At 41.4% G+C, this 19,318-nt stretch overlaps 1 protein-coding gene across 1 annotated transcript; it reads left to right on the top strand.

Annotated features, from left to right (window-relative positions):
- Positions 1 to 2,813: 2,813 nt before the first annotated feature.
- On the top strand, positions 2,814 to 19,072 carry wnt7aa (wingless-type MMTV integration site family, member 7Aa). The gene is made up of 5 exons (XM_055027073.1): positions 2,814 to 3,084; positions 3,383 to 3,801; positions 4,033 to 4,259; positions 7,359 to 7,630; positions 15,658 to 19,072. The coding sequence occupies exons 2-5, from the start codon at positions 3,731 to 3,733 to the stop codon at positions 16,135 to 16,137; spliced, it is 1,050 nt and encodes a 349-aa protein (XP_054883048.1). The 5' UTR covers positions 2,814 to 3,084; positions 3,383 to 3,730; the 3' UTR covers positions 16,138 to 19,072.
- Positions 19,073 to 19,318: the final 246 nt, after the last annotated feature.

Below are 19,318 nucleotides of genomic sequence, written 5' to 3'. Positions count from 1 at the left end.
AGAAAATCCACATGCATGTAACTTTCTTTTCTGTCCACAATGGCAAAAGCCACCGACTGTCTCTCAACCTCTTGCAGTTCTGAATTCTGCAGCTGACATCAAATGTCTGAATTAAGGGTGCCTCGATTTATCTGGGATCTCAGTGATTGGCCGAAACTTATTCTCTGGTATTATCTACATCAGTAATGGTCTAAAACAGAAAAAATCAGCCACTGTGCTCTTGTGAGGTTTGACTGACATACCGGCCCACCAGGTCATGTCTGCACTTGGAATAGGCAGGTCAGACAGAGATCATAAACACAAAGGATATTTCTTTTCTTTTTTGGATTGATTTTTATAAAAACAGACTGAAGTTGAAGGTGTCTATATGTCTGCACCAAATGATAGAAAAACAGCATGTTAAGTCAGAGGCTTGTTCAAATTGGTTGTAATATAGACTGCTGCAGGAGCTCTTTCCTGCCCACAGCCATCACCGTCTACACTAACTCTTTACGTAAATGAGTTTCAACATTTAATTTCCCTTTGGAGTCAAAGTCTTTCTTTTTTAAGTGAATTTGGTCAGGAGTGTGAATTGGATAGAGGGACATATGAAGGGAAGAAGGACTAAACAAAGGGATGGATGGGGAGAGCTCATGCCTGCCCTGCCACATGACGCAGCCCTGGGCGGTTGCCCATATCAGGAACCGCCACTTTATGAAAATGCTTTTACAGTTTTCTCATCAGAGTAGAGGAAATACACATTGATAATAGCTGGCCTAATTATTGTGATATTTTGTGATAATTTAAATAAAATAATCTTTAACGGTTATCTAACGTCTCAGTCATGAGCCCCCTTGTGGTGTAAATTGTGAACACGGGCGTATTTGTGGTGTTGACTCCACTTCTCTGCTTCCCATCTTTCTTTTTTTGCAGGAACGCTCCTCTCCCAGATGTTGTTCTTTTTTTTTTTCCTCACTTCTAAGTTGGAAAGCGAAGCGACGTCCGTGTCGGCATGGTGGGATGAGGTAGTAGGTTGTATAGTTTTAGGGTCACACCCGCATTGGGAGATAACTATTCAACCTGCTGTCTTTCTCAAAGTGCTTTTCCTCGTCAGTCTGAGCCGTGGACGGGTTCCCGCTGCTCTCCACCGGATGCTGCCGTCACCATCAGATCGTTCTTCGGCTGCTCACTCAGTGTGAGGTAGTAGATTGTATAGTGTTGGGATTGTGATTGTTTGCCCTGCCTTGGAGATAACTACACAACTGGAGAGTGGAAAAACCCCAAAGAAAAACGTTACTGCTTAATTATCACTGCATGCCCTAAACAGTTTGATTGAAAGGGAAGGTATCATTTAAAATTTGCTTGTTTTGAGCTTTCACATCCTGTTCTGATCTAATTCGCTCATCAAAAATATACCTTTGCTCGTGTTTTGCACAATTGATTGGTCATCCTCAGAAATTAAAGTAGTTCTCAAATGTGCACGAAAGAATCAAAGCAACATTCAAAGGTATGTTTTTGATGAGGAAATTACATTATAATAGGACATAAAGCTCATAAAAGTTGATGTTACATAAAACTGACCCTTTCAAAAAAAAATGCATGTTTTTACCTCAGTAGTTCTAAGAGTGACCATTAGGTGGCGGCATTTGTCTTTGACCGTTTTACCGGATGCGAGAGAATCAGTGAACTCTGTTCACTGGTTTATTTCACTGTTCTCTAAAAAGTAATAAAGTGTGAAGTGACGACTCTAAAGAGCAGTCCTCTGAACCTGCACGTTGAAATGAAGCGTTCCATCAGCAGAATAGACGCCGCCTCTGAATTAATCTGCAAATGACTCAGATTCCCTGCCTCCGTATTATCGGAGGCAGGGAAATGGTGGCAGATTTATATTTGGTTAAATATGTTTCTATTAAACACTTGGTGAACTGAAGGCTGACACGGGCCATCGGAGCAAGCATCATATTTTAAATGTGTTTAACTGAACAGCAGGTGTTGCTAATCGATATTCTGGTGCTGGTAGAGCTTCCTCAGCCGGTGTCGTTGGGAACCAGTCAACTAATCGGAGCATTCCCATTACAACTCCAGACTTTTAATGTGTTGTCACAGACCAACACAAAGTGCTGATAAATGTTTCGGAACATTGTGTGTAATGCAGACATCTGAAAAGTGTGGAATGCGTTTTTTTTTCAGTCCCTTTTGCTTCCCCAAAATAAAATTCTTGCGCTGCCGTATGACCTTGTGTTTTTGTTCTTTGAAAGTTTGGCCCATTCACTTTTGCAAGGAAAGTCAAGCTCAGTCGTATCGGTTGGAAAGTGTCATCAGATTCCGATTTGAATTTAATTCTGGACTTTGACTAGACCATTCTAACCCACATACAACCATACGTACCGTTTTATTTGTAGATCACGGGACTCATTCATCCATTTGTCCTCTGTTAGCATTGACATCCTGTGGAACTGTGGCTAATAAATGCTGTGACTATGAAGCTTTAGAGTTGTAGTTGTCCTGCCAGTGGAGGAAGTGAAGGCACATCACCCGAGTTTTAAAGTCCTCCCACTGTACCTCAGAGAATAGACTTTAACACACTGTTAGTTTATAAATCTCTGAACAACTTAATATCAAAATGTATTAAATAGTGCTTTGCTGTGGTTTATCAGTCATGATGCAAAAATAGTCATAAAACTTCAAATGAGTTCATTAAATAAAAAAAAAAACAACTAAACTTGCATCAAAACGCCACCAGGTATCAATTTTGGACATCTTGATTTATCTCATTTAACGCTCCGGTCCATGTTGTCGGAACCGTGTTTTCGCTCAGGTGATACTTTGTGACCTCTAAATGTTAATTGGGCCCAAACTTTCCTCTGCAGCAGTCGAGGCTCACGCGCAGAGCGCGGTTGGCTTCTGGTTCGGTTTTGTTCCTTGAACAGGCAGGCCGCCTCCAGCCCAGGTCCTGTCGGGACGCGCCTGGCGGAGGCGGGCCAGGTGGTACCGGGTCAGGCGGTACCGGGCCTCCGAGGTGAAAAGTCACGGTTCCGTTTCCGAGCCACTGCGGTGGCACCGACCCGGGCTGTGGCGAACCGGACACCGAGACGGACAGCCGCAGTGAGTGAGAAGGTTTCACTAGAGCTACTGTTTTATAAAGTGATGGAAATAAATATAGAAATAAATAAAAATCATCGAGGATGAAAGAGGCAGGTGCTCCCTCCGCACCCCACTCTGCGCACGTGCCTATAGGCTATATTGAATTATATTCACTAAATGTAAGTTAAACTGCTGACATGTTGACGGGTTTTGGTGTGCGTTATTATGTGGCCTCGTGTTGCCGTCTTTTGTCAAACTTTCTGTTTTTTCCCTGATTAAATAAAAGGCGTTTTCATCCCGGTCGCGCGACTCTCCACAGCTCCTCGGGTCAGAAGCGCGCGCGGCGCTGCGGGGCTGTGAGCGCGCGCGGCTCGGAGGCAGATCCCTCGCTCGGCAGGCAGAACACGCCCTGATAGAAAAAGGTAGCCCCACGCAGAGTGAGAGCCAGAACGGACGCGACTGTCGAGCCGGATCACACAGCGGAGCGGCCGGGACCAGCCGCTCCAATAATGCCCCCTCCGCAGGCTCCCACAACCGGACTCCCACCGAACCAGACCGGGACGGGCTCGCTGCCACTCACCGTGGACGCACTGAGGACCGACGGCTCGGAACACCTGGAGACCCCGAAGGAGCTTTTTTCTGCTGCGGCAGAGGATTGAACCCCACCATGAGCAGGAAGACCCGGCGCTGGATTTTCCATTTCTTCCTCTGCCTCGGAGTAGTTTACCTGAAAATCGGGTGAGTTGTGGATTCCCTGAAGCTTGGCTGTGATGACCCGACAGCGGGGGGTTATGAGGTCAGGTGAGGTTTTCCATCAGCTCCGCAGAGAGAGAGGAGTTGGTGAAAGCAGAAAGTCAGCTGCTGGCGTTTCTTCCTGCACACCTGTAGCTGTTGATCTGCTGCTGCTGGACGCATGTTCACCTGCATGTCCCCTCCTCCTCCTCTTCATCCTCCTCCTCCTCGTCGCAGGGGGCTGTCGTCGGTCGTCGCGCTGGGAGCCAGCATCATCTGCAACAAGATCCCGGGCTTGGCCCCCCGGCAGCGGACGATCTGTCAGAGCCGCCCCGACGCCATCATCGTGGTGGGAGAGGGAGTCCAGGCGGGCATCAACGAGTGCCAGTTCCAGTTCAGGCACGGCCGCTGGAACTGCTCGGCCCTGGGGGAGAGGACCGTGTTTGGGAAGGAGCTTAAAGTGGGTAGGTAGTCTGTCTGCCCGCAGGAACACAAAATGTTATCAAGAAGTTTTTGATTCGACTTTCTGGGGCAAATATATTGGGGAACTTGAAATAAGCCAAAACTACAGGAGCTTGTTTTGAGTCATCAATTTATTAATATTGATGAAAAAGTTTGCGTTCTGTTAGTTGATTATTTCACTTATAAGGGCACTTTCCTCTTGTTATCAGTAAAATAATTTGTCAATGGAACTAGTGTTTTTTCCATCAATATTAAATGTTATTTACGTAAAACGAGCTCATGTATCTTGCTGAAAAGTAGAAACCAGACGATACTTGGTAAAAGTTTGTGTTTTTGCAATGCAGGGTGTTTTTTATTTGTTTGACTCTGATAGCAAAACAACATCTAAATATATTCCTAATATGAATATGACATGATGCAACGAAAAAAAAAAGCCCCAGAAAAGGCCGAATTAGGAAACATGCTCCTGTTAATGAATGAAAACCATCTCTGTGTTTGCACTGGCATGTTTTATTCTGCATTAATAAGCCGACAGCGTCGCCCTTAGCCGAAAGAGGAAAGATGCCACCACAGAGACAGATTGTTGAAAATTGCTATAAATTTTCAAAAGAAATTTGGTCCAGGGGGAAACATTCCTCTGAGGTACTTGACCCTCCGACCTTTGGACAGATGTGTAGGAGCCTGGAGCAGAGTCCCGTTGCATCAGCTCTGTGGGAAAGTGAGCCTCATGTCTGATGGTGTCTGTGGAACAAAGCTGCAGGCGATGCTCAGCTGCAGACGGCAGAGCACAAATATTTCCCAACAAGCCCGCACTCTGCCGTCTCCGTCCTCCAACGTCCTGCCTGTTGTCTGGAGGGATGGACGGATGGACAGACTCGGGCTTCGGGTGTCTTTTTGCTCCCTCAGGACGTTCAATTCGTTATCGCAGCATATCTGCGTCTTGCTGCATCAGCCCCGGGGTTTAACGCAGCTCCAACACTGCAAAAACACAAAACCTTACTAAGTAATCCTAAGTATCTTAGTACACTTGAAGTAAGATGAAAATAACTTAGAAGTAACTTTTCCAGAAGATGTAGGAGCTTGTTTTAAATAAATATTTATTTAAAATTGATGAAGAATGTTCCAGTTCCATTGGCAGATTATTTTACTTATAACATGATAAAAATGTGTACTGAGATTTTCAGACTTGTTAAAAGTTAGCGTTTTTGCTGTGTGTTGGTTTTTCTTAACTGGAAAAACATCAAATCTTCCCAAGTATTTTTGGTCTAGTTTCTAGTCCAAACATGTTAATGCGCTTGGAATAAAATAAAACTTCTCACAATTAACAGATTATTTCACTTACATTATGGAACAAATGTCTTGTTTTAAGTGACATAATCTGCCAATGGAACTGGTGTTTTCTTAATCAATATTAAGAAATTACCTACTTAAAACAAACTCCTTTATCTTGATGAAAAGTTACTTGTAAGTTAGCTTTGTCTTATTTCAAGGGTAAGACATTTGCACTTGAAACTTGAGAACAATACTTGAGAAGAGTTTATGCATTTGCAGTGCATCTTTTTAGATGCGGTAGTATTAAAACTGAATTTGATGCACTAAAAGAAAAACACACACAGAGAGGTCTAAATGCTTTTCATTGCTGCTCAGCCAAACCATGTATGTTCATTAGAAAAAGCCCCCAAAAAACAACACTTCCTCTCCTCAAAATCTTCAAGTTCAGGCAGGCGCTTTACTGTAAGTTTACAAATTTCCCTCCAGGTTCTGCAGCTTTTTACCATCAAACGATTCCCAGTGCTTCGCTTCAGGAAGACTCTCCTTAACATCGCTTCAAAGACACATGGGAGTCTCGGCGTTTTTGTGCTGCAGAGAACAGATTTCAGTCAGGAGTTCCGCTGAGCGCTGCTCAGGTCCAGCTGCCCTGCAGAGTGCGAATCCATTGTTTTCTGTTACTGGACTGGAACGCTGACGCCTGACAAGAATATATAAATTTGGGATTGTTGTTGGCGGTCACGCAGCAGTGGGTAGTGTTTTGGCATTAAGGTGAAGGCTCTGTCCCACTGACAGCTTAACTCCTTAAACTGACTTCTCGGTTTTTGAACCCCTGAAGCCAACCGGAGGACCGGAGCGTCTGCGGAGCGGCACACCGCTGCGTCTGGTCCTCTGATTCGTCCGAGGACCAGATCTGTGTGAAGAAGCGCCTCTGCAGAAGTTTAGCTGTTAAAATCCAGCAACTTTATTGACTGTTCCTGGATGCGGTCCAAGTGCGCTCCACCAGGAGTTATCTCCAATTTAATTAATAAAAACTGCAGTTGGCCTGAAGTGGTCAGATTTATAGGGCTGGAAATCTCTTCATGCTGGGAGGTTTGAGCATGCCTCTCAGATTCACCTCCGCAGGGTGGAGACCAGCATGGCGGCTGGTGGGGAACCGGGCCAGAAGTCATGCAAAAATATTTCTTTTGTCATGTGTTAAAAATGCATACAGGGTTTCCGCTAGTGTATTATAAGCCTGGTGGGTCACCAGGCTGTACTTGTGCATCCACCAGGCTAAGCATTGCTTATTTAGTTACGTTTTTAAAAACTGTTTGCACTCTTAAGACTATAGTTGGATGTTCTGGTGTTAATCATCCAAACTTCCAGTAGCACATAATTATCAAGTGATATTTTCAGGTTTCCTGTCAACTTTTAACTTTTTTTTTTTAACTTTTTTTGTCATAAAAAGGACAAAAAGGTTTTTCTTTAGTTATTGTTTGTATTTCCTCTAACTCTTGTAAAGTCCTTTGTAATGACATTTTTGCTGAAAATGTGCCATATAAATAAAATTACCTTACAAAAAAATATTCTTTCATCTGCGCTTTTCTCCCATCCAAAATATTGTATTTTAAACTTTTCGTTTTCGATCTTCATCCTGAAGTTTATCTGCTTTAAAGAGAGTCTGATTAATGAATTGCACTTGGCTTGCTTCATGCATTTCATAATCATCTCTGAAGCAGTTATGCCAGGTATGTAAGGAGGCTTGACAGGGCCTGAAAGAGTGGATCCTGTTGTGTGCAATTGTCGTCCAAACTGCTTTTTTTTCTCCATTCATCTTTCTGTCTCTGCAGGCAGTAAGGAGGCCGCATTCACCTACGCCATCATAGCGGCCGGCGTGGCCCACGCGGTCACCGCGGCCTGCACCCAGGGCACTCTGAGCGGCTGTGGCTGCGACAAGGAGAAGCAGGGTTTCTACAACCAGGAGGAGGGCTGGAAGTGGGGCGGCTGCTCTGCAGATGTCCACTACGGCCTGGGGTTCTCCAAAGTGTTCGTGGACGCACGCGAGATCAAGCAGAACGCCAGGACACTCATGAATCTGCACAACAACGAAGTGGGCCGAAAGGTATGTTTGGGTTTAGGATTTCCATGACCTAAATGTCAAATCAGGGAACCTGTGCTGCTGTCGCTCTACTTCACAGATGAGAGCGAGCTTCAGGTTGTGTGTGTGTGTGTGTGTGAGAGAGTTTGTAATACCTTGTGGGGATGATTTTTCTGACACATACTACGTTGTGGGGACCCACTGCTGCTTGTGGGTCCCTGCAATTGAAAACGCTGTTTTTGGGTCAGATTTGGGACTGAGGTGTGAACTGAATTTTGGTCAGGGTTAGGAATGTAAGGGTTAGGATAAGGGTTAGGATAAGGGCAAGGTTTAGGCTGTAGAAATGAATGGAAGTCAACAAAAAGTCCCTTCAAAGATACATTTTTTGTGGGGGAAAAAAGGATTTTGCTCACTGTTCAGGTTTCTTCTATTAGCATTATAGTTCCAGATTTACATGTTTTGCTAATATGCTCACAAAAATACAGATTAGGGGTGCGCCGATTTATCAGCCATTTGATTTATCACTTTTATTTTATTTATCAATTATTTATTTATGAATTTTCTTAATTCTTAATTTTCTTAATTTTAGGCAAACGGTCAATGCTTTTCATCTGAAAAAGTCTTACCTTCTTCAGCAAAGGTCTAAAGAAAATGTCCTCTTCTACTCTCCCATCAGACAATAGTCAGTAACTTGCTATATTTAGCAAGAAAGATTTTTTTTCTTGTTTTTTTGTTGTTTTTTTTCAGAAAAAAAAATACAATTATCATTGGCCAAAATGGGAATAAGCTGGTCAGACTTTTTAAAGCTTGGTAATCGGCGATTGACCAGAAAACTGCAGTCGGTGCAGCTCTAATATGGGACCCAATGAATAATTTAGAATATTGTTAAAAAAGTTCATTTATTTGAGGAACTCTTATCACCAAGGGAAACACATTATATAAATCATGTTTCTCAACTTATTTTCTGTTCATTAGGATGATTTTCCACTTACAGTCAATGAAAGCACAACATTTAAAATTAGAATAAAACATCAGACCAGTAAAATAAAACTATTTTTAAAGACAGAAATGTGGGCTCATGGAAAAGCGGGTGTAAGATCTGCTTAGAAGTCATTTTTAAAAAGGCAATCTGATTCATTGGTATATTTATTCAAATTTATTGAACATGACTGTAGGTAAACAGTGTCTCTTTGTACAGATTTTTAACAAATCTCTGATATAACATTCAGAAAAATATGAACCAGGACTTGGTGACCTATGTCCAGATCAGAACATCTGAGAGGAACTTTGCTTTATTGTCAAAAATATTTAATAAAGAGCAAAAATTCAATCATTGAGATTATTATTGAGCACACTGTTACACACAAATGGAGTTGTAGGCTATTTCTCATTTTGATACTATATCAATGTTACATTTGTTGCATGTTACATTTATTCATATTTTTATTTACCCAGTTGGCCCCCATCAAGACTTAAGGCTTCTTTTTAAGCAAGTTATTTTTAGGTTGTCACAAAGTGTTGAAAAAAGTTTTCCGTCAACTCTTGCCCAAAGTTATAGATGTTTGAAATTCTACCCCGAACCTTCTGTGCAGTAACATCGGCAACAAATGTTTCTGAAGGGATATTTTACAATGTTTTAAATGGATACAAATGTTTCAAGTGGTGTCAAAGGTGAGAGCAAAGGTTTTAGGAAGCGATTTAAAAACTTGGTTGATTTTCAGAGGTAGGTTATTCCACACGTGGAACTGCAGCCAAAGAACTGAGGAGAAGCTGATCAGCTGGTCTGTGTGAACAGGACAGGGGTGTGTGAGGATTGGGCAGCCGATGGTGGTCGGATGGGACGTTAGAAACAGACAAAATGATTTTTAAATGAATCACGCTCTGGCTGCTGATACTACCGGGAGTTTGGAATTTGCTAGTTACATTTACTTAAGTAACTTTTTTGAAAAACTGTGCTTTTAGGAGTGTTTTTACTACGCTGTACTTTTTACTTTTACTTGAGTTACTTTATTGTGACGTATTGTTACTCTTACTTCAGTAATATTTCTGGATTCTCTACCCACTCTATAAAGAAAAAACATCTTTTGAACAAAAAAATCACCAGACACAGACACACAGCTGTAGTTTTTGTTAAAGTTTCAGAAGTTTTATATTGAAAGAAACTGATTTTGAACAAAAAAAGTCTTTTGCCAGATTTTGTTACTTTCTCATCTGTTCATGTCCCATTTGAGGATGCGTTGGGTAATTTCTTTGAAGCAGGGTTGTTTGGGAACACTAAATACCCGTGATCATTTTTTCTTTCTCTCTGACATGAGCAGATATTCAAAGTTGGGCCAAGATTTGTGTCATGATAAAACAACTCCAGTTTCAGAAATGTTGGGGGAGTTCACTCAATGTTTTAAAAACATCAGTTTTCATGAGATCGACATGGAAAACTCTGGATCTTCGACTGAATCTGCTTGAGGCTGAGGGCCAAAACCATGACTGTCCATCTGGATCATGTGCTATAAAACAGAACATGTGAAGATAACAGGACAGAGTATCGATGTGATGTAGAAATAATCTAAATAATGCAGTTTGTTTTTGTGCTCTAATATAAAAAATAATAATCAGGATTATTTTTGTGATGGCCGATAACCGATATTTACCAGTATTTTATACACTTTACTACTGTTTAAACACCTTTGGAAAAACTCCCAACCAGAAGCATATAAAAATAAATATTTGTAGTTACTAATATCGATACAGATAGTTTTCATTGATACCGATATGTTAAAAAAAACAACTTAATATCGGCCGATACCGATGTTGGTGCCGATATGTAGTGCATCCCTACAGTTTTTATTGCCATTTCAGTGTAGGGTATGGTATTTATTTTAGTCTTTTACTTTTTCTTGAAGCAGGGTTTAAAATGTTCAGTTCAACTCTCTTTTATATTTGTCATTCAAGAAAAACATTTTCAGTATAATCTAACAGCCAGTTAACATCGCCACCTACTGCCCAGACTTGGATAAAAAGTAAACGGCTTTTTAATTCTGCTGTAAATACAAGGTGACAAGCTATTGTGCTGAAACAATTTGAAAATATAACCCTGAGTGTTTCCTGACTGTTGTATTTCAGTACAATAGTCAGATCAATGAGGAAAAACAGATCGATAGATAGTGGCCACACAAGCAAGCAGTCGACAGCAGAAGCAAACGAGTCACATCCTGTGTGGCACATGAAAGGTTTAACTGGAAAACCTAGCTTTCCAACATCGTCAGGTTTAGAAATAAACCTCAGTCCAGGTTTTCTTTCTGCCAGACGATGGCCCCCAGTGAGGTTGAAACAGTTCATGGAGCATCTGGAAAAGAAAAATACCTACTGGCCAAACAGTTAGTGTAACAAAGGTCTTTGGGTTCATTTGTTACATTTTGGAGCCTAACTGAAAACACATTGTAGACAAAATGCTATAATTTTATTAATGAAAATAGAGATTTTTGTACTCAGAAATCAAAATTTCTCCACTATAAAGCAAACATAGTGGTTGCTCGACTGTGCTTTGACATGGCACTATCTGGCCCCACTAGGGGTAACTGAAAGTCTCAGAAGCTGTTCAGCACATTCGCTGAGGCACAGCAGTGCACCAATGATTGTATTTCAGTGAAAAAACTGTAGCAGTAGTAGCCTTCAAAATAAAAGCTGCATCATTGTATTGCCACAGTAATGTACTACAGACTCGCTCGGGCCTGTGCAGAGGTTGTCACAGCAGGCTGCATGAGGCCTGTGAGCTGCAAAATGCCTCGGTCTGGTGTAGACTGTAGCACAGTGGTTTGGGATTCAGTAACACATTTGGGACTCGAGTGTTTCAGCAGTAAGTCAGTCGGCAACATCCTCCGGACTGACTTCTGGCACCGGTCCTCACTGCAGGCCTAACTCTTATCTATCTACGGCTACAAGAATTTGCGAGTACACAATAGCTGCCACACCGCATTGGCTCAAGGGCTGATAGATTATTTTGCAGTCATTGGGAGTATCGCAGATCGTCAAACATTCTGTGCATGAAGAAAGAAAGCACTGATGGACAGTTGATGTTCCCAGGAAAGGGAACTCTCTCTTCCCTTTGGACACATACCCATGGACAAAGGGGAGAGAGAAGGAGACCAGAGAGAATGTCAAAGCACAGCCAGGACACAGTAGCATCCAGTGTCCAGTGGTGAAGACTGGTGATCTGGTGTGGCTATGGATGGCCTTTGGCCAGGCATTAAACCTGAGATGTTTTCCTGCACACTTCATAGGAATGGAGAAAAGAAATAGTCTTCTCATGTCTTTATACACAACACCATGGTTAGTGTCTTTTATTTGGTTTCTGCAGCAAAGGTAAGAAGTCTGCCAGGTAAACCTGCAGGTGTGTGTTAAGGCTTATATCTGCATCACCAAGTGTAACTATTAGCTTCATAGGTAAATTTTTCTTAAAAACAAAATGATTTGGAAAATCCTTCTTCTACCTGAATCTTATTATAAAATTACTTTATTTTTTTGACATTTCTTAGATTTTAGTCTTTAAAATACCAGAATTTTTACGTAAAATTTGATTTTGGTCTGCCTGATGTCATTGTTAAATATTAAATCCGATGCTCTGGTGATCAGTTACTCAGTGCTTTGACTAGGCTTTTTATGAAATACTTTTTTACTCGTACTTGAGTAATTTCTCGGAGGCTGACTTCATGTTTAGGCTACATGCTTTGTTTGTATAGTCTTGACAGATTCAGTTTTACTGAGGATGATTAATTAGGAGGACAAAAGGTTGCAGGACTTTCTCACATGAAGTTCAGTAATTAGTTTAGATGCTGAGACTGTGACAGCAAATTATTTTTGACAGATATAACGGCCTGAAGATGAGATCGTAGTTTTTTCAGTTCTTTGTTGCTTTAACCTTGATCATTTCTCAAGCTTCTCATTTGTCTTTGCATGTTTCGTACATGCTAATTGCATGTAAAATTATGCTCTTTTTTTCTGTCTACAACAGTAAAACAATTTCAACTATTCATCCTGCTTCTCTCTCTCTCTTTCTCTGTCTCTCTATCTCTCTCTCTCTCTCTCTTTCTCTCTCTCACCGTTTAAGGGGAACTTAAACGTGTCAGACAAACTTCAGAGTAATGTTTCACATTTTTCAGTCAAATATATTGTCATTATGAGTCATTGTGATGCCTGATTCTTTTGGTGCCCTCTAACCCTGGCCGCTTTGTGCCCTATGTTCAGACTGTTGGTTGCATGGGTGGAGTTACGGATCAGGCTCAGTTTTTGCCACAGTTGCTTGAGGCCGGTTGTCATCAGGCTTCTTACCTCCAAGCCGGTGAACACAAATGGAAAGATCTGCCTAAGTCAGGGATGAGCTCTGTAATTTGTCAACTAACTTTCAGATCGAAGTCAAGATTATTTAAAGCGAAACCACTGCAGCACAATGGAAACTGCAGCCTTGCCCAGTTTTTAGTTATTTTTGTACAAATCAAAAGGAAATTGCATATTAGATGAACGTCAGAAAGGAAGGACAGATCTGTGAGAAGTAGAACTGCAGGTTCTTTCACCATATGTGACTGCGCTGTGGATCTATTTGATTAATTAATACGGGTGAGACTGGGTTATATATATATAACCCAGTCCTTAAGAGGGACTTCTTGGTGTCATCTACCCCTGAGAATGAGGAGTCTGAGTTATATGATTGTGAATTGAAGTTTACGGGTCTACTTGATCTGGCCGATCATCCACTGCAGCACAACGAGGAGTTTGAGAAGAGAGTTATGAGACTGGAGAGAAAGAAGCAGGTTCTGGGCAAGCAGAAAGGAACAGAGCCTCTGGATAATAAACATAAGAAGGAAAGCCTTGCAAATAAAACACCTATAGGATTCAGAAATCAATATTTGGTGGAATAACCAGGTTTTCAGTGGGGTTCAGTGCAGTGGGCTCTTCATGTTGTCCTGAGCTGTATATCGTGACCAGGATTCATTGTTTCACGGGCTGAATGTGACCTGCAGGTCTTGAACAGGTCCAAACTGTCTTCGGCCAAAAATGTTTAGACTTGTAGCAAAGCATAGTCCCACTGTCAGCATGTTCGCTGTCGTAGCTCACTGTCAGTAAACAGTACTTGTTAGTGTGAGTCCTTTGCATTACAGAGAATAAAGAAACAAACAAATAACAACCCAATATGCAATTCCTTCTGCTTTGGATTAGCTCAGCTTCCCAACTTTACATACAACCTCTGTTGTTTCTGTTTATCCCAGCTTCTCTAAATTGTATGTTGAAATGAGGCTCCATGCTTGAGGTCTGACATTAATCACAGCGTAATACTCTGTCAGGCACATAGTATGTACATACTATACTTATACCGCTGTAATTATTGTACAAAACCTTTGATATTTAATGGGAGATGATGTAAGTGTGTTTCAAGCGTTTCTTCCCGTCTTGAGAAGAATAAACAGCGGCGTAAAAGGTGCCACAGAAGGCTTACACGGGTTCTGTTGGGCAAACAGTGGCAGCTTCGACGGGATTTCACTTCAGTGAGCTCCATTATTTCAGTGTTTGCCAGGTCTCTGGGGGGGGGGGCACGACCACACTAAGCTTTGCGCGTCTCAGGCTTTTGACAATTACCCCAAGAGACTCCAGAAAGTCTGAGGCCACATCAGAGTGGAATAATTAAAAAGCAGGGAGAGGCTTTTCTATTGCCAGCCAGGGCTCCCGCTCAGCGAGAAGGAAACACGCTAAGCTCATGTCATTCAGCCCAAGGAACACAGAGAATGTTCCCGCAGCTCTGCCTGACGTTTTGAAAGGTTCTTCGCCAACGCCATGAAAAGGCCTTTCTCTCCTTTCTATAAAGGTCCTCGTGTGTTGAGAAACCAGGCTGTCTTCAGTCGCCATGGGAGCCTTTGAATTCATTTTGGAGGAGACATTTTGGGGTCTTGGGTTTGTTCTTGTTATCGATGGGAAGATTGTGAAATTGTGAAGTCATCTGGTCTCAAACCGGCAACCTATCAATTACCGGACAAACTCCTACCACCTTTACCACCGTCACCCCAGGGGCGTGTACTATAATATCACAGAAAAACAAAAAGGCATGTTTGTTTTAAAAATTGTTCCAAATTGTTAAAAAAAACAACAGATTTTTATTTTCTCCTCTATCTTGCCTATCTCATTCCAGAGACGTTTGCAATTCATCCCCCCCAAGTCAGTCCCTAGCAGGTACAGGTTGGAAAAAAATACTCCAAAGAAATCATACTGCAGTTTGCTACCATGACAATTATTCATTGGCATAACGTCCTCAGAAGGAGGACATTAATCATTTACTAAAACCAACTATAGAAAGTTACTTTCAACTCTTATTCTATGAGAAAAAGTTCATTTACAAGACTAACGTAGAGTCAGAGGAGAGGAGCTGAGTTTCAAGGTTTGAGTGCAAGTCAAGTGCAAACTGTCTTTTGGTGACTCAGGAACATCTGGAGTTCAAGTCACAGACTTCAGGCATTATCGCTTCCTCACCGGCACGCGTGAGGAAGCAGACGCAAAAGTCTGTTTTAGAAATGCTGGGTAAAGTGGACATGTTTAACCCTCCCGTAAGTCTTAGGGAGTCTTAGTGTGGCAGACGTCAAGGACGGTAAGTGGGGAAGCAACAGGACTGTCAGTCAACACCAGATTGGAAAGAAAAAAAAACAAAGGAGTCTGAAAAGCCCATTAGTCATTCTTTCACATCCACACAAATTCAGTGTGTGAAGGTCTGTGTGATTGGATGAATGACTGAATGTAGAGTAAAGCCCTTTGGAGTCCTGTAGATTTGAGAAGGTGCTGTACAAGTACAGGTCATGAACCATTTTGTTCTTTGAGTTAAAGAACGGCCCTCTGAGTCATTAGCCATAGCAGCTCTGAGATCTCTGGAATGCCAATGTTCACTCTAAACGCCTGAAAACGTTCGTCTGACCTTGTTGGACGATTGTTTCAAAATGTCTGTCTGGCAAAATTATTGCCTGCTTGTTCTCTTTCAACTCATTTACTTTCTTTCAACCCTTTCCTTCGCTCTGCAGGTCCTCGAGAAGGGGATTCGTCTGGAGTGCAAGTGCCACGGCGTTTCCGGATCCTGCACCACCAAGACGTGCTGGATGACGCTGCCTAAGTTCAGGCAGCTGGGATACATTCTGAAAGACAAGTACAACCAAGCGGTGCACGTGGAGCCCGTCCGCGCCAGCCGCAACAAGCGCCCTACCTTCCTCAAGGTCAAGAAACCCCACTCCTACCACAAGCCGAAAGACACGGAGCTGGTCTACATCGAAAGGTCGCCCAACTACTGCGAGGCCGACCAGCTCACTGGCAGCATGGGAACACAGAGGCGCCTGTGCAATAAAACCGCTCTGCAGCCCAACAGCTGTGACTTGATGTGCTGCGGCCGTGGATACAACACTCACCAGTACTCTCACGTTTGGCAGTGCAACTGCAAGTTCCTGTGGTGCTGCTATGTCAAGTGCAACACCTGCAGCGAGAGGACAGAGGTGTACACCTGTAAATAGGAATATTTATTAGGGCACACACCTGTACTGTGCTGTGTGTGCGCGTGTGTTTATGTGTGTGTGTATGTGGTTGGGTATGTGTGGCTTTTTTTTTTTTTTACAAAATAACATTACAGCAGTTTTAACTGGCCTGTTCTGCTTCTGTTGATTATGATGATGCCAGTGGTCATTGGATTCAGTTCGTAGGTCCATCATTTTTCCATTAATTTTCAAGTTCAGAGTTTTATCGTATTGTAGACTTTTTTTCTTTCTTTCTTTCTTTTTTGGCAGTCCACATATATCTACAGGTGCAGTGGGACTAATGTCAAATGTTATTTGCTTTTCATTTTGTAGAATAGTAATTTATTGACTTAGAAAACTACTGATCACATTGAAAACACTGCAAAAGCACACAAATCCCACCAGCTCATTTTGTCCACTTTATTCTGCAATTATGTTAGAAAACTTGAAATAAGACATAACTGATTTTCAAGTAATTTTTCAGCTTGATTTGAGTCAATAATTTCTTAAAATTTCTAAAAAATATTCTATTTCCATTGGCATATGATTGAACTAATGAGATTTTTCCCATGCTTTAAGTGAAACTTACACTTTTTCATCAATACCAAATAATTATTAACTTAAACAGGCTCCTATGTCTTTCTGAAAACTAAGAGTTATTTTTGCCTTATTTTAAATGTACTAAGACATTTGCACTAGAAGCTGGACAAAAATAGTTGGTAAGATTTTGTGTTTCTGCACTGAATACTCTCGCCGCCACATCTCAGAGCAGACGGCGTGGATGTCTAAAAATAATATCTGCACTTAAAAGCAAAATTTTTTGCAACTTTTTCATTTTATCTGTGGTAACTTAAACACTGGGGCTTAAAAGTGAAATGAATCCCGTGTAGGTAAACTTGACCGATCCCGTAGCCTACAGTAAGAACTACTGACCGTGTGTTTATGACGGTATCGTTTTCTGCTTACTGGACTAACACTTACCAGAAAACCGGCAGCAGCGATGTTTTATCTACATGCCCACATCTTCGCAATCAATTATTAAACCCGTGAGAAGGTAACTTATCCCATGGCATTTGATTTATCTCAGGATAAGAACCACTAACATGCAATTTTCCAAAATACACATGCAGCTCCTGAAAAAAATGAAGAGTCCACTGCACTGAATCTGACTGAAAACCTCCTGGTTATTCCACCAAATATTTTTGATTTCTGAACTCTTCCTGAGTTAAAATATTAGTACTGTTGTTTCTAACTGAATACAAACTTGTTTCTTTTGCATTATTTTGAGGTCTGGAAGCGCTGCATCTCTTTTGTTATTTTGACCATTTCTCATTTTGTGCAAATAAATACAAAATCTCTGCTTGGAGTTTCAGAGACGTGTTGTCAGTAGTTCATAGAATGAAAGAGCAATGTTCATTTTACTCAGACATATACCTATAAAAAGTCAAGTCAGAGAAATTGATCATTTTAAGTGGTCTCTTATGTTTTTTTCCAGAGCTGTATCTTCTCCTAACTTGGTCAAAATGTGAGGAAATGCAAGTGATGGAGAGGTTGGCAAAGCGTCATGACTGTGGAAAATAGTAAAATATTACACACATTCATGAATTGCCAACTGAAAATCTGCTGTCTAATGGGACTTTAAGACTCTTTACACACAGGAATGTTTTTTTTTCTCAAACTGGTTGTTGGTATCAAAAACATCCGTGTTCACTTAGCTCCGTCTCTAGAAATGTTTTCGTCCACATAGAAGCACGGAGGTCAGGTTAATGGTTGGGCTGATAATCAGTTTTAGAAAATAATATTTTTCTGTGGAATAAATGGGTCCAAAACTGCCACCAGTTTTTTTTAGAGCCTGTTGAACTGTCCGCTGAGATCAATAGGAAAAGGTTGCTGAACTCGTCCAACCTGCTGAGATGTTTCAGGTCAATCCGATCGTAGTTAATTTCACCCCCACTAAACAAAGAACAAGTTGTACAGAGAGGCGTTTTTAAGTCATGGGCTCAAATCTGCTAAAGATTTCTGCAAAATTGTAGTTTGGAATGGTTTCAAGTCCTTTTAACGAGATGCAAGAGGAAGTGACTGCAGTATTACAAAGTTTAAAGGAGCAAAAGTAACCGCTACTGGGTAGAAATTAAAGGAGCAGCACACATTACTGATATGTGTGGTGCTACACTGATTTAAAACCAGAGCTATCAGCTTGTAGCCTGACTACATAACTAGTTAATTAGCTTCTTTGTTCTGCTCTTTGTAGAGCAATCCTGGAAATATAACCAGCTGATATTAGCTAGTTAAATAGTCATGCTATGAGCTGATGGCTCTAGTTTTAAATCTAGAGCTAATTAGCACAACATTAGCAGCTGCAGTACTACACATATGTGGTTATGCTGCAGCTGTTAGCTTAGTTACTGGCTCTAGCTTAGCTGCCTAAAAGTAGCTTCCTGAAACGTTTAGCTAAATTTGCTAGCTAAACCAGAGCTACCAGCATATAGCATGACTGACATCAGCAGGCTATACTTCCAGTATTGGCCTACAAAGAGCAGAACAAGGAAGCATCGGGATTCTGTGCCATAAGCACCAATAAATATCAACTCAAGATTATGTTCCGGTGAGAATCTCGCATCACTTCCGTGTTTTCACCAACATGTATCAACATCATTACTTGCTCGAACCCCAGTTGACCCATGATTGTGAAAATGTTGTGCTACGAGCTGTGGATCAATGTGTGTAGCTACTGCAAAGTCTTTCCTGAGATTGTTTGTTTTCTGTTTTTCTTCTGTAAATGTGCTGCTAGGCGTGTTGTTCTGTTTTAAGTTATGGTGTTTGTGACTGAGCAGCCATGTTGACTCTTCAAGCTAGCAGTGTGTAGGAAATGTAAGACAAACATTCTATAAATTTGGTTGACATAATATATTTTTTAAGAAATTATATTTATATAGATTGTCTTGATATATTTGTATTTTTTTTTGTATGTCTGTGTATTAGCTGTTCGCTAATGAACTCAAACAGCTAAGAGCGTAGCTTCGAACAGCTGCCATTAAAAATGCGAGTGCAGTGTGCGAGTGGTGTTTCATCAGAAGTGGACAAAGAAACACTGGTGTTCACTTATGATGATTTTCGTTTACCTCTAAAGTTTGAAATTGGATGTGAGATAAATTCAGACCCTTTTTATGCTAGCTTTAGC

The sequence above is a fragment of the Poeciliopsis prolifica genome, unplaced genomic scaffold, assembly GCF_027474105.1.
Source record: "Poeciliopsis prolifica strain line A6 unplaced genomic scaffold, Auburn_PproV2 SCAFFOLD003, whole genome shotgun sequence".
NCBI classification, from domain to species: domain Eukaryota; kingdom Metazoa; phylum Chordata; class Actinopteri; order Cyprinodontiformes; family Poeciliidae; genus Poeciliopsis; species Poeciliopsis prolifica.
This window is presented reverse-complemented; position numbering and strand designations above follow the sequence as displayed.